The following is a 24,489-nucleotide window of genomic DNA, read 5'->3' on the forward strand; positions in this document are numbered from 1 at the left end:
TGATAATTCTAATTTTTTCGTGTCTGCATGAAAACCATCAAGGTGTATTTTCCATTCCTACTACCTACATATAAGGATTGTAATTTCACCATCTCCATACCATATCATTTTGTTTTTTTTTTTATACTAGCCATTCTTGAGATTATAAAGTAGTTTTTCATTTTGACTTGCATTTGGTGGTATTGAGCATAGCTTCTCTTTTTGTGTACTTGAGTTATTGTCTGTGTGTATCTTTTGTTAATATATATTCGTGTCCTTTAGAATATATTTAATCGAATTAAGGCGTTTTGCTGTTGATTGTAGAATATCGCTGTATATATTGAATATCACCCTCTTTTTCAGATACATCACTTGCAAATATTCTCATTCTGTGGGTTGCCTCTTTGTTGACAGTATCTTTGACATACTAAAGATTTTTATGCTGACCAAGCCCATTTTATCTTTTGTTGTTGTCATCATTGCTTTCTATGCTTTTGGTGTTGATCCAAAAAAAATTAGATAATTTTATTTTTATACTTTAATCTAGGAATTATATGTTTTCAGTTCATAGGTCTTTGAACATTTGGAGATTTTGGAAACTCTGAAGGTTTAACTTTCTTTTTGTATGTGTGTGCATAATCACATTTCCCCTCCAATATCATTTATTGAAAATACTGTCCTTTTATTAAACCATCTCCTGTCACTCTTTCAAACACAATTTAACTATAAAATGTGAAGTTTTCTTTCTGGGCTTTATTCTTTTCCATTGGTTGCCCAGTACCACAATTTGGATTACTATTAACTTTGTAATAGGGTTGGAAACCAGGAAGTGTAAGAATTCCAATTCAGTTGGTTCCTGTAACCCAAGATTATTTTGGCTTCAAGTCCCTTGAAAAGTTGTATGTGAATTATGAGAAAAATTTATATCTGCCTCCAACCCACCATAAGAAAGATTGGAATTTTGATAATAATTACAATAAAGCTCCTGTCAGCTGTTTTGTGCAGTGATAAATCTTTTCTAGAAACTACAATTTAATGGTTTATTTTGTTTCACTCTTTGCAGGTATAAAGTGCTTTCATAGGAGAACAAGGGGAAAGGACTGATCTAACTACCCCACCTCAAAGATGCTCTGTGAGGAGGGATAGATTTATTTCAAGCCATAGGAAGGCAAATAATTTCTAGCTTTGCGTAACAAGTGGTAATCTTTAATTGCCAGATTTTTTCTTTCCTAACTTGAAAAGAAATGTAATATTTGGGTTGTCTATTAAAATAATTTGCCTTCCTGATGCCAGTCTTATAGAGTCAGTGCTCTTGTTTTAGAGAGAAGACAGCATTATATCTAAGTACTTCATGACCTGAAAACATAATTTATCTATTAAGAGTTTGGCTAGTCAATAGCTTTTATAATACTTGCTTTCTCCTTTATTTCCCTCTGTTCCATTTGTTCCATTAGATATGTATACGACTGTTCAATTTATATAACATTGTATGAGGTGAGGATTCACATGCCATCCCAGCCTCCTTACTTACCAATGTTTACTTGTGTTTTACTAAAATATCAATTTACTCTTTAGAAATAAGTGGAAAGCAACATTGTAATATGATTCATTTTCAAGATTTGGAACTTTGCCTACCATTGCTCTTTTTTAAGCAAAATATGAAACCAACCTCTTCTATAGCAGTACAACAGACAGTCCTGTTTCATATTTACATACTTTTAAGTATGATTGGCTCATCAGGTTTAAAAATAGTCTGCTATTACCAAAGGTAGTAAGATAAATCATTACTAGCTTCATATTTTAGAATTGTCATTTATAAAGTGAGGGACATGACTGACTGAAATTTGGGAGAGTTCAGGTAATAGTCACTTTCACTGTGAATGTTAAAAAACATAATGTATATGTGTTTCGTTACATAGTGCGACACATGCATTATTCTTGTTTCAGACCCTTTCACATGAGCCTAAAGTTCTTCAAGAAGGTCTCCTTCAGTTAGACTCTATCCTTTCCTCCTTGGAACCTTTACACCGGCCCATTGAATCCCCTGGGGGCTCTGTGTTACTGCGAGAACTGGCATGTGCAGGCAATGTTGCTGATGCTACCCTCTCAGCTCAGGCCACGCCTCTGTTGCATGCACTCACTGCTGCCCATGCCTACATCATGATGTTTGTTCACACCTGCAGAGTTGGGCAGGTAAGAATTATCGTGAAGCTATGGTTTCAGCTTAAAGCCAGTAAAATGCCAACGGCCTGTATACACTTGCTAGATTACTGTGGTTAGGAACAAATCCAGAGCTAAAAGAATAGTCTTATTTAGTATTGAATTGTTGGACAGTACATCTGGTGGTTGATGTCTTGTGCTTTAAATTGCTATGTGGTTTCATTCTCTCTTTTAATTTTTATTAGCATTTGTGTACCCATATAATTTTTCATTTGAATGGAACTTTAAGAAGAATCATTATTGTTAAATCTATAACATAAAGGTTGAATTGATGCTTTTGAAGGCAAAAATTTGTTGGATGTCCATTTTATCTTACCACTATCTTTTTAATAGCAGATATGAAACTTATTTCATATGAAACTTATTTCATATCTTCTTTCACCTTTATGGAGGTTCTAAGTATTGAGCTCAGGTTACAGAGCTTGCATAGCAAGCATCTTTATCCCTGAGCCATCTTGATAGCTTTTGTTTATCTAATTTCTATACAAGCACATTTAGATCAAACAGTGGTGTGGCAAAAATTATTTCACCACAAACATTTAAATTAATAGTTAGCAGACAGCAGCAAGAAGATGCATCAATTCTGTATTGCCTGCAATCTGTGATCTCTGTTGTTCCGTAAAGAAAATGGCTGTCTAGACTAGAAAGATGACTCAGTTGCTAAGTGCCTGCTCTATAAATCTGAGGACCTGAGTTTAATCTCCAGAAATTAGATGTAAGTGCCTACAAACATGGCACATGCCTATATTTCCCAGCACTGTCGAAACAGACAGGTTAGATTCCTGGGGCTTGTGAGCTAGCCCAAAAGGCCAAATGCACAAGGTCTAGGTCGAGAGAGTCCCTGTCTCAAAAAGTAGGGTTGACAGCATCAGAGGAATAGATTGTTTGCTGAACTCCACAAGCAGAGGCACCCATACACACATGATAAAAGAAAGTAAGTAGCCTGCCTCTGGGTATTTGTGGTCACTATTTTGCCACCTTTATTTTTCAAGAAGTTATCAGAAAAATAAACGGTCTAATAGTTCAACAACATTATTTTGGGAAAGAGTACATTCTTTTTCAGCTAACTGTGTAGCCCAGGCATGCCTGAACTCATTATCAGCTCCAGCCTCCAAAATTACTGGGATTATAGGCAAGCGATAGCATACCAAACAGGAAAATACTATCTTACACCTTTCTAAAATAACTAAAGGTTGATATTTTTAAAATAAAATTGTTTGGGGACCATGTTAAATATGAAAATACTTCTCCTTTGGTTGCAGAGTGAAATTCGTTCTATCTCCGTAAACCAGTGGGGTTCTCAGTTGGGTTTGAGTGTTCTCAGCAAGCTCAGTCAGTTATACTGTTCGCTGGTGTGGGAAAGCACTGTCCTCCTCTCACTGTGTACTCCCAACAGGTAAGAGAATGATTATTTCTCTTAGTATCTCTCTTGGTTTTTCTAACAGACAAAGTTTATAAAAAGCTTGCAAGATTTCTTTGAACAGGGTGGGCAGATTTGATTTAAAAAAGTGGTTTATCCTTCCCACTTTTTAGACTAGGACCTTAACTGACAATTATAACATCTTGTTCATGTGTAATTTGATTTCCTGGGGATGGTTGTATTAGCATAAAGCAGATTTTGTTTGTTGCTACTTCAGGATGTTTTTATTGAATTTAGAAAAACATAACTTCTCTGGAAGGTATTGGCCAAGCAGGTCAGAGACCATGCAGAAAACAAGGAAACTATAATTGTGCTTTTTTCTTTTGCTTTGGTTTTTATATGTTTACTATTTTCCTTGTTGTAGCCTGCCATCTGGATGTGAATTTGGACAAGCAGACATGCAGAAACTGGTTCCAAAGGATGAGAAGGCAGGTACGACCCAGGGCGGAAAAAGATCAGGTAACTCTAAGAAACTAAAATCTTAAGTCATTACTTCTCCTTAGTATTGTCCCTGGGACTTCATAGGCTTAGTGAGAAACTTAGCGGTTTGTCATATTTAGTCTTCAGATTTTATCATTTTACTGGTTTTTAATGTCTAACTTTAGATTTCGTCATTTCTTCTGTAAAAACATATATGTATATATTATATTAGCATAACAGGAGAACATGTATTTCTGCTACCACATAACACACAACATTTGAGAGTTAACTGCCTGATCTTTTCCCTGAAGATATTTAAAAATGATAAAAAATATCTATTTTTGTGTCTTAAGTATCAAGAGTTGACTTGCTTTCGAAAGTGCTATTTTGAAAAATAAAAGTGTTTGCATGTAGTTTAATATAAATACAAGATTGAGCCATAAAAATTTTTCCAAAAGCTGATGCTTATATTTAATGTATGACTTTTAGTTTTTAGTATAAATTCTCTGTCACCTGTTGAGAAAAGCATTTTTGCTCATGCTGAATTAAATGATTGTTAATTGAAAACTTCCACCTGTTTAATACCTGGAGTCTATTTTAAGTACATAAAGCTAAAAAATAATAAAGACAGTTTTATATATATATATAATTATATATATATATATATATATATATATATATATATATATATATATATCAGATGTTCTTTAAAATACATCTCTGCATGAGGGGGAGCAGGGACTGCTTCTATCATGAATTCAGTTGACTGCTCTTTGATCACTTGTTCCTGATGATACAGCCTTGCTAGGTCACCAAGAAAGAGGGTCCAGGCAGTCCTGATGAGACTTAACAAGCTATGGACAGATGGCAGTAGTGGAGAACTCCTCTTTCAGTGGACTGGGGAAATGGGATGAGAGGAAGAAGGAGGGAGTTGAGGGAGGGGGCTTCAATCAGGGTATATAATGAATAATTCGTAAACAAAAATAAATTAAAAAAAAGAAAAATGCATTGAAATTACTGAGAGAAATTTAAGGAAACAAAACATATGAATCTTCTTAATATATAAGAACTTCTACCAGCTGGTTATTATGGGGTTTGGGAAAGACTGAGACAAGTATATACAGACCTCTAAGGTGAATTTTAGAGAAAATATATATCTCAAATTTTAGACTATTTCAAATTTAACATAAGAATAAACTTTATTGAGAACTGCAGATAAAAATGAAAGGGTTAAAGAATTACTTCTGCCAACAGTTTACAGACTTCATCTTGTTTGGTTTTTTTCCTGTCCTTTGTCAGTTTTCAATGTATTCACCACCCCATTTCTAGCTGTAACAAAGAAGTCACAATTGCCTAAAACTATCAAAAAGAAAAATTAATAAGTTCATAAAACTAAAACTAGTTCTGAGGTTGAAGAATGCATAAACAAAGCCAGGTAATCCTATCAATTGTGAGATAATGGCTCGAGGATCAAGAGTTCAAGGTCACCTATTACCACATAATGAGTTTCAAACCAGCATGAAACTTGCCTCCAAAGGGAGGGCCTGGAGAGATTGCTTAGTGGTTAAGAACACTTTGTTGTACCATCAGGAGGACCCAAATTTGGACATCTCAGCACACATACAATAAGCCTGTCATTGCAGGTGTGCCTGTAACCTCAGTTTAAAGGGGAACAGGTTGGAGATAAGTGCTGGCTTCCAGGTTAGCTGGTAACTCTCTAACCCCAGGTTGAGTTGAGAGACCCTGCCTCAAAGGGATAGTTGGAAATAGAGGAGGACAGCAGACACTCTCTGGCCTATCTGCATACCTACACAGGCATACATAAATAAGTAAATAAATCATCAAAAATGTGTACTTCAGTGGTTGAAGGCCCTTGCTGCCAATCGTGACTGATGATTTGATATTAGTTTCTAAGACCCAAATAAGAAGAGAACTGACTCCTGGATGGTGTTCTCTGACTTCCTCTCATGTACTCTTAAATACTGGGAGATAAAATTGTCTAGTAGTCAAGCAAAATTGTCTAGTAGTCAAGCTATAATCTAGCAGGGCATCTTTAGTGATAGCTTTAAATTTGATACACTGTGCTGTGTGTTAAGATGATTCTTATGCTTTCATTTGAAGATTCAAGCAAGTATGTAGTTTGTAGAACTTCAGACAAAAAGGCATATTGGTATAGGTTTATTTTGTTGTTCTGCTTTTGATTTGGACGGTGGTTTGGTCTGATCTCCTAATTAAAATTTAAGAACACACAAAATAGATAACTCTCTCTTGGTATTCTTCAAAACATGGATACAGGTAAGTGCTTGCTCTGTACAGTCTTATTAATCCCTTCTTAAATCTGCAGAAGGAGAACAGGATGGGACAGCTGGAAGTATGGATGCTTCTACCCAGGGCTTATTGGAAGGAATTGAGCTAGATGGTGACACATTGGCTCCCATGGAGACAGATGAACCTTCTTCTTCGGATTCTAAGGGCAAATCTAAAATCACACCAGCTATGGCAGCCAGAATTAAACAAATCAAGCCATTGCTGTCCGGTCAGTGATTCTCTTTTTTTTTTTCTTCTTTCTTTTCTTTCTTTTTTTTAAGCTCCCTCTCTGAACTTTAGAATTCTAACAGTCATCAAACAAATTAAATTGACAAAACCATATTGCTTGCAGTAAGACAAAGTTGTAGAAATGTATCTTTCACAGGTACTTTGTTGAATCCCTATTGTATGACATGCTCTATACTAGTTACTAAGAATATAAAAGAAAATTTTTTCGTGAGCTATAGCTGCCTTCCTTAAAATTTCTTAACCTTTGTTCTTACTATTCTGATGAAATGTCTCACTGAGGTACCTTATTGTTGCATCTGCCAGATACTTTTATTTTAAGAAGTGATAGTTGACTCAGTTTCTACTTCTATAAATAACTCTTCTGGTTTTTATAACTAAGCACTCAGAGTTGTTACCATTCTCCTTTTGCTTTGATTATCTAGTGACATTTGTGTTTTATTAAAGTCATATTGGCTACTTCAAGGAGATTGCATTAGCAGGGTACAAAACTGTATTAAAGATGTGAAAGGAGTCGGGTGATGGTAGTGCATGCGTTTGATGCCAGCACTTAGGAGACAGAGGCAGGCAGATCTCTGAGTTCAAGGCCAGCCTGGTATAGAGTGAGTTCCAGGACAGCCAGAGCTTTTACACAGAGAAACCCTGTCTTAAAAACAAAAAAAGGGAGGTGGTGAAGAAGACCCAACTTCCAAAGCAAGGAAAATGACCTTCAAAGCCTTAAGATTTTGTCTTTTATTTATGTTTGTTTTTACAGTTACTCCTAAATTGAAGCAAAATTAGATGGTGTTTCTGTTTCTCATTTCTTACTGTATCTAATTGAGTAGTGTGACCTTTGAGTATTCTGGGTATTTTGTGGTGGGTCCAAACCATGCTTTTTTCATCTGTTCCTGTGCTGAAAAGGCATTTTGTTCCATAATTGAAATTATGAAATAACTGTTTTCTTTCTGTGCTGTATGCGTCTTGTAAGTTTGTGTTTGATGTTTAAGACAAGCATGAATAGGATATAAAGGTCCTATTTATATTCATATACTATTACATAATTTATATTTTTCTATTTATAACTTGTGTTCTGTTTATGCTTGTGTGTGTGTGTATGTGTATATATATATATATATATGCACATTCATAGTGAGATGACCAAAGTGACTTCTGGGTAAATTAGAGTCCCCAGTTCAGATCCCCAACACCCAGACGAAAGCCAAGTGTGACAACACATTTTCTGAAATCCTACTACTGGCAGGCAGGCAGGCAGGCAGGCAGGCAGGCAGGCAGACAGGTATAAGGAGGATCCTGAGGTGCATTTTCATTCTAGTCAAACCAATCCAGATTCATTGAGTCATAGAGCAAAACATCTAGTATGACTCCTGCTCGCTCAGGTATAGCAACAAAAGTAAAAGAAAAAATAATATAAGAAGACATGCAGATCCTGACTTCTGCACTCCACATGCACACACAGTTAATACATCCATGCATATACCATAAGTATAACACCAAAAATGGAGAAAAAAATGCTTAAGGGAAACAATGTTTGAATATATTTTCTTTTTGTAATAATCCACTTGTAAAACTTTTATGCCTTTCATGCCAACCTTTTTAAATTATAATGTGTGTGTGTCTGTGTGTTTGTGTGTATGAGATCTTTTCTGGGTCAGTCAATTGATTCAACGGTTCTCAATCTGTGGCTCACTACCCCTTTAGGGGTCTAGTGGCCCTTTCACAGAGGTTGCATAAGAGCACTGAAAAACATACTTATACAATGATTCATAACAGTAGCAAAATTATAGTTATGAAGTAGCAAAGAAAATATATGATTTGAGGTCACTACAAAATGGGGAACTGTATTAAAGCATCACAGCACTGAATTGATCAAACATTTTTTTTTCTGTTTTAAAGTTATGTGTACGCATTTTAAGTGACTTTAAATCTAGCAAATGTATCATTCATTTGTCTGTATTTACTGCCATATTGTTTCAGCAAAGTCAGTGTCAATTTATGTTTAATTTAGCAGTCTAAGTCCTTATCTTACATGCCTTTTGTAGAAGGAATATCTTGTAAGGATGTAGCACCTGTCAATAAAATTCTGATGGCCTATAGCTTAAGCAGGTAGTAGGAGGTCAAACATCCAGCAAGCAGAAGGGATTCTGGGATAGGCACATGAGATTCAGCCAACAAGATTTGAGGAAGATGGAAGCATGGTTCCTTGAGCTCAGGTAACCAGCCACATGGCAAAATGTAGATTAAAATAATGGGCTACTTTAAGCTGTGAGCTAGTCAGAGAAGAGCCTAGCTTTATGGCCTAGGTATTTGTAAATAACTATCTTGAGTCTCAAGAGCTGTTTTTCTGGGAGCTTAAGCCCAGGAGGAAAAGCCACCCACAACAGCCTTACATTTATGTTATATAATGAGTGCCTGTATAGTTTTACTTCCTGCCCTCAAAGAATACATTTTTTTTGAGAAACTTCTTATTTAGGTTATTACATAAAGAGGTAAGTCTAATAATTTCTTTGCTGTTGTTTAGAAAAAGTATTCAATCATGAAAAAAAAACATTGTCTAGTGAGATGGGTACATGGGCAAAGGTACTTTCTATGCAAACCTGATGACCTATGCTCTATGATTAGTTCTCAGAGCTGATGTAAAGGTAGAAAAAGAAAACTGACTCCTCAGTGTTGTTCTCTGACCTATTATACACATACTATAAATAATACAAATTGTTATTTTTAAAAATGACATGTTATTAAATCATATGAGTACTTTATAGCATTATACTGCCTTCTGGGTTTCAGCTTCTTCCAGATTGGGCCGAGCACTTGCTGAGCTCTTTGGACTCCTTGTTAAGCTTTGTGTGGGTTCTCCTGTCCGCCAAAGAAGGAGCCATCATGCTGCCAGTACCACTACTGCACCAACACCTGCTGCTAGGTCAACAGCTTCAGCCCTCACTAAGCTACTCACAAAAGGCTTGTCATGGCAGCCCCCACCATATACACCTACTCCTCGCTTCAGGTGAGTTCCTATTTGAGAAGCAGGAAGTAGAAAAAAATAATGTATGGTTTTTCCTATTCTACATGGGAACATGGAAATCTCTTGTTTTCTCTTTATATATATATTGCATATGAAGTGTTTTTGTTGTACTTAGTCTGCAACATGGAGTATTTTTTTAAAAAATTTATTTATTCACATTACATTCTGATCTTATCCCTACCTCCCCTCTTCTCCCAAAAGGGGCGCTCCCCCTTCACATCCACCCCAGCTCATCAAATCTTGTCAGGACTGAGCTTGTCCTCTTGCCTCTGTGGCCTGGCAAGGCAGTCCCTCCAGGGGGAAGTAATTGAAAAGCTGGCAAGGGAATCAATGTGGAAATTTCCAAAAGGTTTTCAGTAATATAAACTGCATTTCAATAACCTTTTAATTCGTAAGTGGGTGGCAAGTGTCATCCGGCTACCTAACCAATCTGTCACGTAAATGCTTTGTTAACTTTTTTTAATTAATTTTCTGTTGCTTTTGTATGTATCTTAGAAATGGTTGTTTTTTTACTTTCTTTTTCTTTTTTAGGCTGACATTCTTCATCTGTTCAGTTGGATTCACATCTCCAATGCTGTTTGATGAGAGAAAGTATCCTTACCACCTTATGCTGCAGAAATTTCTCTGCTCTGGTGGTCACAATGCTCTTTTTGAGTAAGGATTATTTGTTTCACAAAGAATCTTGTATTTGCTCTTTCCTACGTGCCTTGTCATTTATCCTGTGATCGTAGGATAGAGAGAGCCATTAGCTTTATTATTTTGTATTCTAGAAACAAGCCATGTATGTCTTTATTTCCCTCAGAAGTAAGAGTCTGCTTTTGGGCTAGAGAGGTAGTTGAGCAGTTAAGAGTGCCTGAAGTATTTCCAGGGTACCCAAGTTCTATTCCCAACACCTTTTTAACATCTCACAACCATCTGTAATTCCTGTTCTAGGGCATTTGATTCCCTCTTCCATTGGCAGTAAGCATATACATCCGAGTGCATGGAGATACATGTTAGTAAACATTCATAAAATTAAAAACATGTATGTCCATGGGTGTATAAAGAATCTCTGCTTTTTTTTTTTTATATTTGGATTTCCATTCCTAATTTTTTTTTTTAATAAACCCGATTTTATTTTTTTCTTTGAATACAGCAAGTTAGTTGCTTACTTTGCTTGGCCAAAAGATTTTATTTTAACCAGTTTGACTGGATGTTGAGTCTAGCCTGACATATGTAGTTCTTACCCCTCATCAAGGAAGGCTTCTTTTGCAGACCATTACCAAAAACCACAACCAATCAAAATTCAGAATTGTGAAACCCAGTCCCATTGGTTACATCTACAAAATAACTGTACCTAAAGCTCAGGGAACATTATGAAATAGTGGGTGGAAAAATTTTAGGAAGGCCTTTGCTTTGAGACTGTTTCCTAGTAATTCCAGAAACTACATCTGTAAAATCTCACCAACCTAACAGCCTAAACATGAACTGAACAAGGACAATAGACATTCCAAAGTCGGGGAGATAAGCCCACAAGGACTCAACTCTACACAAGATCTACACAGGCAACTAAGGAATGCTGAGAGTGGGAGAAAATCTTCCCTAGGGACCAGCGCACCAATTGGTTATCTGATACCAAATGGTCAGCATTGTAAATATACGTGCAAGTGATATACAGATTGAATAGGTTACATTTAGCAATATATATGTGTATACATTCATGTTAATGAAAAAAGAGGCCATGAATTTGAAAGAGAATAAGGAAGGTTATTGTGGGTTCATGGAGGGTTAAGTCAAGGAAGAAGTAATACAATTATAATTTCAAGCAAAACAAAAAGTAATAACAAAAGGAAAGAAAATATGGTACCAGTATGGTAGTGAGTGGAATCCTTTAAATATGTTTTCCTGTATGTAAAATACTAGTTAATATTCTATCCATATGTTTTGTCTTACTGAATTTAGAACTTTCAACTGGGCTCTGTCCATGGGAGGAAAAGTTCCTGTTTCTGAGGGATTGGAGCATTCAGACTTACCTGATGGCACAGGAGAATTCCTAGATGCCTGGCTTATGCTTGTAGAAAAGATGGTGAATCCCACCACAGTGCTTGAATCTCCACATTCGTTGCCTGCCAAATTGCCTGGAGGTGTTCAGAGCTTTCCACAATTCAGTGCCCTCCGCTTCCTTGTAGTAACTCAAAAAGTGAGTATTCTGCATTTTAAAACCAATGGGAAAACCTCTCATGCCAACTGAATAGTTGCCACTATGCTTTGTGCATAATAAAATATGATTGTTGAAAAGTAAATGGATTAAGGTTTCCAGATAAGGTTGTTTACCAAAAGGAATAGAGACTATAGATTGTTTTCCTGCTATAAAAATGAACTTTAAGCTTCTGTTTGGTACTTTTAGATGAATTAAATGTCCACACTGTACTTTGCTAAACCACCACAGTGCCAATCTGAAGTTTGTTTTTGTTGTAACTGACTCATTGTGGAAGGAGTGTCTATTAGTCTTTCATTTTCCTTCTGGGGATTTGAATTGAAGGGGGAAATATTCATATCATATGCTTTTCAAATGTCTTACAGGCAGCCTTTACTTGCATCAAGAACCTGTGGAACCGGAAACCCCTTAAAGTATATGGTGGACGAATGGCTGAGTCTATGCTGGCCATTCTGTGTCACATTCTTCGAGGAGAACCTGTAATTCGAGAGAGACTGAGCAAAGAGAAGGAAGGATCTCGAGGAGAAGAAGATGGAAGCCAAGAAGAAGGTGGCTCCCGCAGAGAACCTCAAGTCAACCAACAACAGCTACAACAGGTAGAGTGTCTCAGATTCTGGGCCTTATTATTTGCACCTTATAGAATTTAATGCTCATAACTTTTGTTTTATAACCTTGTTTCACTATGTAAGCAAGACTGACTTCAAACTCAGAAACCTGTCTGGGCCTCCCAAGTTCTGAGATTTGCCACCTATCTTACAAAATTTCTAAGCTTCCATACCAGTAAGTCCTTCGTTCTGTTGGCCTGGAGATGTTTTCACTTTAAGAAAGGTAAAGAGTGTGGCCCCAGTACTGTGTGCAGGTGACCCATTTGTGTTCTCATAAGTATATTAATTACATTGTTTTTAGGGATCCTCTAAGAATTTTTTTGGTAGACAAACTGTCCTCAATTACTACTGTTAAACAATGAGGCAAACTTATTGTGTTTAAATTTATTCTCCAATAAAAGCTTTTTAAAACTGCTCATCTCTAAAGTTATATCACTTTAAAATAGTTACATTTTGAAAATTATAAACTAGACGGGGGAGAAGATTCAAAGGATAGTTTAACATTGTTTCCCCAAATTTTATTTTGCACTTTGAGAATTTTATACATGTATTGTTCATAGCAACCCTTTCAGCCACCTTCCCAAGTCTCCCCAACCCATTTACTTTCCACCTTCATGTCTGATTTCTTTGTTTTTTTTTTTTTTTGATAACCCACTGAGTCCAGTTAGTGCTGACCGTATGTATGTGGGTATATGGCCAGCCACTGAAACGTGAAAACTTACCAGTGGCCAGATCCTAAATTACTGTCTCTTTCCAAAGAGCCATATTCAAATGTTCCTCAGCTAGAGGTGTGGCTTTGTGAACCCTTTACTATCCTTAGTTGAATATATAGTTGCTTTGTCTTGTCCAGGTAATGGAACTATTGTGAGTTCATGAGTACAGAAGCCACACATGTTCCTATAGTCCATCCCATATTCTATCTTAGGATTTTTCTGACTTAACTCTTACACCATATGCCCTGAGATTTCTGAGGGTGGACTTCATTATGGCCTAATCATTATAAGGTTATCTTATTTTAAGCACTCAGAGCAATTAAAAGTCTCTGCATTAACCATTCTTACAAAAAGAAATTTCTGACAAAGGTTTGGTGCAGAACTAATCTATAGGTATAAATATTTAGAAGGCAGCTTGAAAACATGACCTCGTCAACCATGGACTTTTGATCAGGTATACAGTACCAGGCATGAATTCCCTCCTGTGGAGCAGGCCTCAGATTCATTGAGAAAGCAGTTAGTTACCTCCATAATAATCATTCCATCACTGCATTAAGTTTGTATTATAGTATGCCTGGATTCACAGCTGGGGAAGTCTGTTAATTGCTTTTCTCCCCAAGTAGTGTACATATCACTTTCTGCTACTATGAAACCTAGCCAGCAAGGACATGTGCATATTCCAGCTCCATCATAATTTGGTTTCTCTGTGTCCTGCAACCAGAGTGTGTTATGTCTTCAGCAATGTGGTTTTAACAGCCTAGCTTATCATTGGCAACCAGTCACAAAGGTAATATCCTGTGTTGTTTAAAGGGATACTGGGGACTCCTTGAACAGTGCTTTTAGGGTAGTATCCCATGCCTGGCACTGAGATGTTTTATTTAATGATCCGTTGTTCTGGAAGCAGTGTTTTCCACCCATGCTGGGTACTTGACATTTGTCTTCCTCAAATTTGTTTTTATGTATGAAGGTCCTCATATTTTAATCACAACTGTTATATATGTATATATATTTCTACTTTTTATTATAAAAATAAGTTCTTGTTTAGAGAGTTTGAGATATTACACCATTATATATTTAACAGATTGGGTTTGAGGAGGGGAACGTTCCTTTTGTTTTGGAGGTTTGTTTGCTTGTTTGTTTTTTGAGATACAGTTTCTCTTTGTAGGCCTGCCTTTCCTGGATCCACTTTGTAGACCAGGTTAGCTTCAAACTCTCAAGAGTTCTGCCCCCCGAAGTGGTGGAATTAAAGATGTGCACCACTGCACCCAGCTAATTGTGTGTGTGCGTGAGTGCGTGCGTGCGTGCATGCATGCGTGTGTGTGTATTATTCTCATTCATGAATTGTTTTATTAATAGATGCTAAAAAGCTGTGATGTAGTTTCCTTTTTCTTTGTAACAAGTTTCTATTCCAAAATATAAATGCCAACCCTGGCCTTCATTTTGACATGTTAAAGTTGAGAAATATATTGGTTCTTTATATCAATATATAACATTACTGTTTAAATATTATAGAACTACCAAAGAGAAAAGAACATTCATGAGAAATTACTGCCCTGACTTATAAGTAGTGTTTGTTCATGTAAACTTAGAAAAACTTAAGTTCCTTGGTTTTTATTTTGAAGTATATTTTTATATTTCTGTTAATGTCTTTTGGGCTCTTGCTTTTTTTAAATATAGCTCATGGACATGGGTTTCACAAGAGAACATGCCATGGAGGCCCTGTTGAACACCAGCACAATGGAACAAGCAACAGAGTACCTTTTAACCCATCCTCCTCCAATTATAGGAGGAGTTGTTCGGGTGAGTAAACACAAAAAGACTTAATGTAGTTTTGCTGCTGATAACCTTTTTTCTCCATCTTCTATACCAGTGCTATATGTACTAATTCTGAAAGCTTCAGAATATGCTTCAAGAAACTTCTGTTCCCTAGCCATGCTCCATTTTGTTCACAGAAGAACTCGTTTTACACTTAGTTTTCCTTTTAAGTTTCCCTATTGTCCCTGTAGTGGTAACCATATATGCCTTAGTTGGGTTTAGTTGGAGAGACCAACATTCCAGCTCATTCCTTTCCTTGTGAAGTGGTCTTACCTATTTAGGTTTCTTTGGATTTTGATTGTATATTTATTGGATTCTCTGCCGTCACTATGTAGGATCTTAGCATGTCTGAAGAAGACCAGATGATGAGAGCAATTGCCATGTCTTTGGGACAGGATATTCCAATGGATCAAAGGGCAGAGTCACCTGAGGTAACTAAAGTCTAGCATCCAAAATTTCTTGCCCCACTAATTTGTATTTTTGTAAACAGTAATTCTGAGTTCTGTGATCACTACATAATCATAGAGAAAGTCAGGGGAGTGCTTGTTCATCTCAATGTTTTATTTCTATCTTTAATCTCCCTTGTATTGATGAAAATGAAGCATTAGATGATTCAAATGAAACATTAATCTTCATTATCAAGACCCAAAATGTAACTGGTAGTAACGGATAGTCCAAACTTAGTTATGTGTTCCTTGGTAATACTACTTAAGTTTACCACACTGGAAGAATATATTGGATAGGATCTAAAAATGAGTTTTCTGGAGAATAGTACATAGGATGTTGCCAGTTACAACTGACAGTGCTTCTGGGTACTCACCTGTTTTGTGCATTAACCTATGTGACTATTATTACATTTATTCCCATGCCCTTTTGAACGTTTCAGCTGTTTGAGAAGGTAAATGGTATTCAAACACTGGGTCAAGTACTCATTTTTCATGCTTCACCTCTGGCCTATGTTTTTATGCATCCTTTCCTGCCTCCAGGAAGTTGCTTGCCGGAAGGAGGAAGAGGAACGGAAAGCTCGAGAAAAGCAAGAAGAGGAAGAAGCTAAATGTCTGGAAAAGTTTCAAGATGCTGACCCATTGGAACAAGATGAGCTCCATACTTTCACAGATAGAATGTTACCAGGCTGCTTCCATCTTCTTGATGAGCTGCCTGATACGGTGTACCGCGTCTGTGATCTGATCATGACAGCTATCAAGCGTAATGGAGCAGATTATCGTGATATGATTTTGAAGCAGGTTGTCAACCAGGTAAGTTCTCAAGGTGCCTGAAGTTGGGAGTATTTAAAGTTGTTTTCCTGTTTTCTCTCAAAACTATATTTTTGAAAAGCCTTGCGTTCTACCTGATGTGTCTATTTTCTGGGTTTGAATTCTTTTGGTTACAGTCTCGCTCTATTTGGTTGTCTATCAATTAATTTTTCCATTTCAGACACAAAAATAGTCTTTAGAAGGGAAAACCAAAGCTTTCCATCAGATTAATGTAGAATATTGAGCTAAATTATTATGTGTTTATTCCTTTGACTTTCTGATGGATACCCATAACCCAGTTTTGTTACTCTTTTAGTGTCTGTTTCCTCTCCCATTATAACATTAATGTATTTTGATTGTTGGAATAACAAACAAAACATCCATAATCTCTACATCTAGAAATAACAAATTTACTTGTATTTCTTTATAATTTTGTATCATTGGATATATTTAAATCATTAAGATTTGGGCAGTATGGCACATGACTGTAATCCCAGCACTCAGGGAGGCAGAGGCAGGTGGATCTCTCTGAGTTTGAGGGTAGCCTGATCTAAAAAGAGAGTCCAGGACAGCCAAGGCTACACAGAAAAACCCTGTCTCAAAAAAAAAAAAAAATTGAGGAAATTTTAAAAGAAGAAAACCTGTTTGGGGACAATATGACAATACAGGTTTTATTGTTGTTGTGTGTATGTGTTTTTATTTGCTTGTTTTTTAATGAACGAGTGAGGTTTTAAGGTGGAGTCACTTACATGATTTACACAATCGGGAGCAGAAATGACTCAATGACTGTTACATCACTAAATCCTACCCTGGCATGGATGATAGCTCACAAAAGCTGGAAACCTAGAACACACTGCACTACACCAGGCTAGAAACTGTCCTTTCCAAGTAACAATTGGACTGAACCTTCCAGGCACTCTCCCTGGTCTCTACTTCTTCTGGGCAACAGACCAAAGCATAACTTTTTAAAGCTCATAAACATAAACCTTAAAAAAAAAACTAAATACAAAATCTTTTACTGGAATATATGCTTATACATTGTATTTTAAGGAAGGTAGCAATTTGATAGTGAAAAGCAGCGATATCACCATACTCTTCAAACATTTTGAAAATGAAAACCTGGCTAATAATCTAACATTGTAGACTTTGATAAAGTAATTTTAGGGGAGATGTAGTAAAAATTGACAGAACATTTTGAAGGTTGACTATGAACACCATGAGGTTTTTTTTTTCTTTAATGTATACTCATTTCCTTTGATTTAGTTCTGTAGTATAATTTCAGAATAACTGGGTTAGCAAGATAGTTCATTGTAAAAGACAATTATTGCCAAGCCTGATGACCTAAGTGTAGTGCCAAGAACCCTTGTGGTTGAAGGAGAGTACCATTCTTACAAGTTTCCTTTTGTGCATGTCAATTTTAAAAGGTGTTTAGATTGATTGTTAATGATTATGCCTTCTTTTGATACCTTAAATCTCTTTTATGAATTGGTTGTTATTTCTATTCCTCAGCAAATATGTTGAGATTGGGGTTATGTTTAAATATTTGTGCAGATTCTGGATTACTCTGTATTTAATGTGACTTGGCCATTTTTCTGCTCTCTAGGTGTGGGAAGCTGCTGATGTTTTGATCAAAGCTGCTCTTCCTCTAACAACAAGTGACACAAAAACAGTGTCAGAGTGGATCAGTCAAATGGCTACCCTGCCACAGGCTTCCAATTTGGCTACTAGAATCTTGCTTTTAACACTACTTTTTGAGGTAATATATACATCTTTTGGCCCTTGCAGTTCACTTACTGAAGAATTAACCAGCACTTAACAATACATTGAATTATGGAGAAGCACAAAGAATGATCCCTGTATTTGATATAAGCCTATAATCTCCCAATAGGCTACAATGTATATAATGAAGTATAATATTGTAGAAGGTTCTGAGTTTGGAAAATATATATGTATCACTTGTGAATAAAGAGCTGCTTATAAAAAGTGTTGAATCAAAAGATGGTACTTCGTTTGTGTCTCTGGCTTTTATACTTGTGCATACTCAACTGTGTGCACAAAAGTCAGATGTCATTCTAGAAGGGCATTGAAATGATAATCATGGTAGATATGGAATACTGAGGAATCCTAAATAGGAACTTCATGTACAGTAAATTATGAAAATTGGATGTTGTTAGGTTTAAGGTGATTAGAATCAGATTCCTTTCCTTACCAGATCAATTAGCCGGTTATTTAGGTAAAAGGGTAGTTTGGACAAGATATGTTACTGTTCTTAACAATATAAGAATAAGAAGGCAATTGACTTTGGAGAAGTGGCTCTTCAATTGTAAGTCATCCTGTTTATCAGAATAAACTTAATTTATCAGAACAAAATTTTACGGTAACTTAGATGAGTCCAATATTTATGTCAGACTGTCTTAAAACTTCATGTAGAATACGAGTTACAATTTATTTATTTCATTTTTGGTTTTTTTAAAAACAGGGTTTCTTTATGCAGCCTTGGCTGTCCTGAAACTAGCTCTGTAGATCAGGCTGGCCTTGAACTCAGAGATCCACCTAACTCTGACTCTGCCTCCTGAATGTTGAGATTAAAGGTTTGTGTCACCACACCCAGCTCAAGAATTATAATTCGTATAATGCTTTGAGAATAGACACTTTTTTGAGAAAGGTTTTGAAGAACTGAATGTTTATCATCCTTAGTGACATTTAAGTTTAAAGAAAAGTCATTCATAGGCCCCTATTTTGTCCATATAACCACCTATTATTGAACAATCACGGTGATTTTCTGTTAAAAACCAACACTTCAGTATAGTCCCTGTTAAGAAGCTTCCTTGTAAGTCAAAAATTTTACAACTTAAATGTTTTTAAGGCTGCACAGCTACTGGGTTGTTGTGGTGGCACACACCTTGAACCCCAACACTTGGGAGGCATAGGCAGGCATATATCTGAGTTCAAGGCCAGCCTGGTGTACAGAGCTAATTCCAGGATAGCCAAGGCTGTATGTAGAAACACTGTCATGAAAAATAAAACAAAAAGACTGCATAGCTTAGTTGACTCCCTAATTATATATGTGACATTACTATGACCCTCAAAGTATAAGTAACTCATCTGAGATCACATCGCTCATAAGTGATATGAAGTAGAATTTGTGTTTAACTCGTTTTGTAAATGTTAACCTTTGGTTTTGTCTTTTTAAATCAGGAGTTGAAGCTACCTTGTGCCTGGGTAGTTGAATCAAGTGGCATCCTTAATGTCCTAATCAAGCTCTTAGAAGTGGTTCAGCCCTGCTTGCAGGCTGCCAAAGAGCAAAAGGAAGTCCAGACCCCAAAGTGAGTTTTTAGGTTTATTTATTATTTATTACAAATTATTCACTTTGTATCCCGGTTGTAGCACCATCCCTTGTCTCTTTCTATTATCCTGGTTTCATTTCTGTTGTTTCCCCGGGGCTTGGCCCTTGAATATAGGGTTTAAATCACTTTTCTGAAGCATATATGAAATTAACCTTGAGCATTTTATAGTTAGACAGCTGTAAGATACCTGACCTTTTCCCAATTTGTGTGGGTTTGTGTGCTTTGCCCTAAAACATAATTTCTTCTTAGGTGGATCACTCCAGTACTGCTCCTTATTGATTTTTATGAAAAGACAGCCATTTCATCAAAGAGAAGAGCCCAAATGACTAAGGTGTGTGAAGTACTATGTCTGTGTTTTTATCATTACATTTCTTGAGTTTACAGTAGAACTAAAGAGAGTAAGAGAAAAGAAATGAAAAGTGTATAATCAACCCACCAAAATATAACTCTTGAGGGATTTCATTAGTTCTCTCTTTTAAATGGAGAGTTCAAATTGTTTTTGGTGGTGGTGGTGGTGGTGCTGCTGCTGCTGCTATTTGGTAAAAACCTCATGATCTGTCTCTCATGATCATATTCTTTTTGGGGAAAACAAAAGGAATGTAGATGATGGCAAGAGGGAAATGGGTAGGTTTTTTTTTTTAATTGATTTTTTTTTTGCCTTGGAAAGATAATTTTTAAAAACACACGTGTATGAAATCCTCTTAGAAATATATTAAATACCCAGTTCTTCTTTTTACATTAGTTTTAAGCAGTGTCTACTGATTGTTTTGACAATAAAGTTTGCAGGAAATATGAAGAAGCTTTATGCGTTTGCATTTTATTTAGTACCTACAGTCCAACAACAACAACTGGCGTTGGTTTGATGACCGTTCTGGACGTTGGTGTAGTTATAGTGCTAGCAACAACAGCACCATTGATTCTGCCTGGAAATCTGGAGAAACAAGTGTAAGATTCACTGCAGGCCGACGAAGATACACTGTCCAGTTTACTACAATGGTGCAGGTACATGCTCATCTAATAATGTAAACTTTGTTGAAAAGAAGACATTGTACTCAGCATGCATTTTGCTTTGTTTTTGTTGTTGTTGTTTTTCTGAACCAGTCCTGTCAAGTTAAGGAATAAAATGTCCACTTCAAAATCCAGCTTTAAATTTTCAGAGAGCTGAGTCTTTCTAATAATCAGTAGCTAGAACATAGGTCTGTCCTTCCTTGAAATGAGTTTTTAGAATCAGGCAAGGATAGGTATGTATGTGTATTCCTTTTATCTCTAAAGGCCTTCTGCTTTAATCTTTCTACATTATAGAGATGGGATAAATTGTCGTAGTTCCTACATATTGCAGCATCTTGCCTGGAAGGTCTTCCCACCCTCCTTTTTATATAGAGATTTTTGTTTTGTCTGAATTCCTAGGTTAATGAAGAAACGGGGAACCGACGCCCTGTGATGCTAACTCTCCTCAGGGTACCACGACTGAGTAAAAACTCAAAAAGCAGCAATGGACAGGAACTAGAGAAAACACTGGAAGAGAGCAAAGAAACCGATATCAAACGTAAAGAAAATAAAGGCAATGGTATATGCTTAGCATTCATTCCCCATCTATTTTTCCCTTCACATGGTGGGTTTTGCTGTATATAGCCCAAGCCAGTCTCAAATTCGTAATCCTACTACCTCAGTTACCCAATCAGTTGGGATTATAGGTGTGTACCTCTATACCCTGTATTAATTTTTAATCCTTAAGAAAATATTTATATTTTTAACTGTGTGAAAGAATGAGTTTGTTTAGGGTAATGCAGTATCTTTGGAGGCCAGAAAATGACATTAGATCTTCTTTAAGGTTGACAGTTGTGAGCTGTCCCACATTGGTGCTGGGAACTAAATTCAGTTTTCTGCCAGAGTAGTAGTACATGATCTTGATCACTGAGCTATACTCCAGTCATTTTAAATATTTAAAAAAAATTTTTTTTAACCTAAAGTTGATACACTTTTACCTGATTTAACATAGCCGGTTTTGTGGCTAATGATTTCCTTTCCAAGGAACAGTAAGAGATAGATGGTCTTCTCCTATGCCCATCTTTATATCTGGTCTTAGAATTAGGTGTTTGGGTTTTGGTTTTTGATTTGGTTTTTGTTGTTTTTTTGTTTGTTTGTTTGTTTTGGTTTTGGTATTGTTTTTCAGCCCAAGTGATAGCTGATTGTTTTGGAAGGAGAATTGTGAGATGAAGTAGCAAACTGTATATACCCTTTCTCCCCATTTGTAGATATCTCAGTGGCTATAGAGAGTACAAACACTGAAAAAGAAGCAAGCTTGGAAGAAACAAAAAATGGGGAGATTGTAATCCAGGGCCTGACAGAAGATATGGTGACAATTCTAATCCGAGCCTGTGTGAGCATGCTGGGAGTCCCTGTGGACCCAGACACTTTGCATGCCACCCTTCGCCTCTGTCTTAGGCTCACTCGCGACCACAAATATGCCATGATGTTTGCAGAGCTGAAGAGTACACGGATGATCTTGAATTTGACCCAGAGCTCAGGCTTCAATGGGTTTACCCCCTTAGTTACCCTTCTCTTAAGACATATCATTGAGGATCCTTGTACTCTTCGTCATACTATGGAAAAGGTTAGTATTTTTGGTGTTTCATGCTTATTTTTATGTCTTTGTTTTATAGTTTTTAAAGTGTTCCTGGTCTGTTAGGCACCATTGGGCATTTAACAATTATCCATTGTAAAATTCAGAAAGTAGGTTAATATGTTTGAGAACTAAATGAATAAATCATTGGGAAAAAATGAGCAAAAATCATTTATGAAAACAACAGATAATAAAGAGATAAATGTCCTTTTAATTTTCCTCCTCCATACTTTGCAGAATTCTCAGTTCTAAATCTTTTTCAGTAATCATCATGAATATTAGTAGGATTCACCTCCCTCTTCCCTGTTTTGGAACATTTTTTTGTTTGTTTGTTTGTTTGGCACATAGATAAACTGGTGTTGCAATATCTATTTTTGTTCCTGGCATTGTTCAGGTTATTAAAATTCTTGCCCTTAGGGATTCCTGGAAGTCAGAATAGATCAAAATAATGTTTTTGGTTTTGTTTTTGTTTTTACCTGCTTGCCAGAAAAGTGGTGCAAGATTGTATATGTTTATATTCGATTTTTTCCCCCTCCATTCTGGTTAGTTTTGCCTCACATGTATAAAATCAGGAGCCTTAGAAAAGGCTCCTGATTTACAGCAGTCTATTTTGCTCGGTGGGGAAGAAACAATTACATACAGAATTTGGACTAAATAAATGTTTAAAAATGCTAAGATTATGTACAGATCTTGAATGGATGAAAGGAATCTTTGACAGACTTATGTATTAAGTTAAAGTAGATATAACAATGAGTAGCAGTAACATCAAGTTGGCCAAATGGAGTACAGTTTGGTAGGAAAAGACCACATAGGGCAGTTTTATACTGCAAATTAAGATAACCTTTTCATTTAGAAATTATTTTTTTAAAATCTTTCTAATTGTGAGTATGTGCCTAAGATTATAGTGCCCTCAAAGTTCAGTAGAATGGGCCAGATACCCTGCAGCTGGAGTTATATACAGTCACTTGTAACCTGCCCATCTTAGGTTCTAGAAATTGAATTCAGTCTCTCTGCAAGAATAGTATGCTCTTAACTGTTAAGCAGTCATTCTCCATCTACAAATTCTATGGCTAAAAATTTGCCTTGTGATAAACAACAGATTTTTTTAAATCCTTAGACAAAAATATTTGGGATTGCTTGTAATATCAAGAAGCTAGAAGACTGATATCAAGCAGTGGACATCTATACAATTTATAAATTATGGTTATACATAAGAATCGTGTGTGTTTTTTTAAAAAAATATAAAATAAAATAAACATTATACCTGTCTAGACAAGCCAAAGATCTTTAAGGTTATAATATGCTAGACAAATGGTGTGGCTTGTTTGGTAAAGTGCATTAAACATAAAAGGATGATATTTTTGTGAACACTTTTATCATAGTGGATGCTATCCATAAAGTTGGATGGCTCCTGTAGCTCTCATCTTAAACTGATGATTGACTAAAACTTAAAGAAAATTTTTATTTTGTTAAGCTTAAAATTGCAACATTTCTGGAGGCTAGAGCTGACAGTTACATGTGAAAGTTATATGGCATCTGTGATCAGATACCTCGCCCAATTAGTACACAGTCATATAAGAATTGACTTTTGAGATCTGTTATAATTTGTGTATGAGGCACATTATTTTAATTTTAAAGGGTCTTAAAGACCAAATATATCTTTCTCTCAGATATCTAGAGCTGTCAGTCTACTATTTCAAGGCAGAGCTTCGTTAGTATTTTAATCTTTGATAATACTTCTTTGATTATAATTATATTTTTAGAAACTTAAATTGGTAATGCTTTTTAGGTTGTTCGCTCAGCAGCTACAAGTGGAGCTGGAAGTACTACATCTGGTGTTGTATCTGGTAGCCTCGGCTCCCGGGAGATCAACTACATCCTTCGTGTCCTTGGGCCAGCTGCCTGCCGCAATCCAGACATATTCACAGAAGTAGCCAACTGCTGTATCCGCATTGCCCTTCCAGCCCCTCGAGGCTCAGGGACTGGTCAGTTTTATTTGCTGCAATTCTTTGAGACCCTGAAGTCTGGCCTTTTTATGAAGAGATAACTTGAAAATCTTCTTTAGGCAGATATTGAGGCATTGGTTCATCATTTGGGTCGGTAAATTTTATAGATAATTCTCAGTAACTTCTCTAGTCCTTGCCACAGCTACTAAGGATTCATTCACTCTAGTCTTTGCCTAAAAGAGTTCATCAAAACGTGGCAATAGAATTTACCTGTAGTTGATGGTTTGTATACAGTGTAATAATTGAAGAACAATTATTTGTGTGACTAATGGGGTTCAGTGAGAAGTTTACAGTGATTTATTCATAACAAAAAGATAAT

At 36.2% G+C, this 24,489-nt stretch overlaps 1 protein-coding gene across 17 annotated transcripts in view; it reads left to right on the forward strand.

The window, feature by feature from the left end:
• Window positions 1-24,489, forward strand: part of Huwe1 (HECT, UBA and WWE domain containing E3 ubiquitin protein ligase 1) — a 142,319-nt gene that overhangs the window by 78,051 nt on the left and 39,779 nt on the right. For 14 of the 17 annotated variants that reach the window (XM_060375768.1, XM_060375777.1, XM_060375772.1 and 11 more), the window contains 18 exons: window positions 1,927-2,172; window positions 3,462-3,595; window positions 3,984-4,078; window positions 6,384-6,575; window positions 9,377-9,593; window positions 10,143-10,265; window positions 11,553-11,790; window positions 12,174-12,404; window positions 14,804-14,926; window positions 15,277-15,372; window positions 15,928-16,197; window positions 17,798-17,950; window positions 19,393-19,520; window positions 19,791-19,872; window positions 20,367-20,543; window positions 20,949-21,108; window positions 21,797-22,155; window positions 23,954-24,149. In XM_060375768.1, coding sequence (XP_060231751.1) covers window positions 1,927-2,172; window positions 3,462-3,595; window positions 3,984-4,078; window positions 6,384-6,575; window positions 9,377-9,593; window positions 10,143-10,265; window positions 11,553-11,790; window positions 12,174-12,404; window positions 14,804-14,926; window positions 15,277-15,372; window positions 15,928-16,197; window positions 17,798-17,950; window positions 19,393-19,520; window positions 19,791-19,872; window positions 20,367-20,543; window positions 20,949-21,108; window positions 21,797-22,155; window positions 23,954-24,149 — 3,220 coding nt within the window. The remainder of the gene's footprint in view (window positions 1-1,926; window positions 2,173-3,461; window positions 3,596-3,983; window positions 4,079-6,383; window positions 6,576-9,376; window positions 9,594-10,142; window positions 10,266-11,552; window positions 11,791-12,173; window positions 12,405-14,803; window positions 14,927-15,276; window positions 15,373-15,927; window positions 16,198-17,797; window positions 17,951-19,392; window positions 19,521-19,790; window positions 19,873-20,366; window positions 20,544-20,948; window positions 21,109-21,796; window positions 22,156-23,953; window positions 24,150-24,489) is intronic. The other 3 variants (XM_060375781.1, XM_060375775.1, XM_060375774.1) reach the window with 2 other exon arrangements.

The sequence above is a fragment of the Meriones unguiculatus genome, chromosome X (assembly GCF_030254825.1).
Source record: "Meriones unguiculatus strain TT.TT164.6M chromosome X, Bangor_MerUng_6.1, whole genome shotgun sequence".
Taxonomy (NCBI): domain Eukaryota; kingdom Metazoa; phylum Chordata; class Mammalia; order Rodentia; family Muridae; genus Meriones; species Meriones unguiculatus.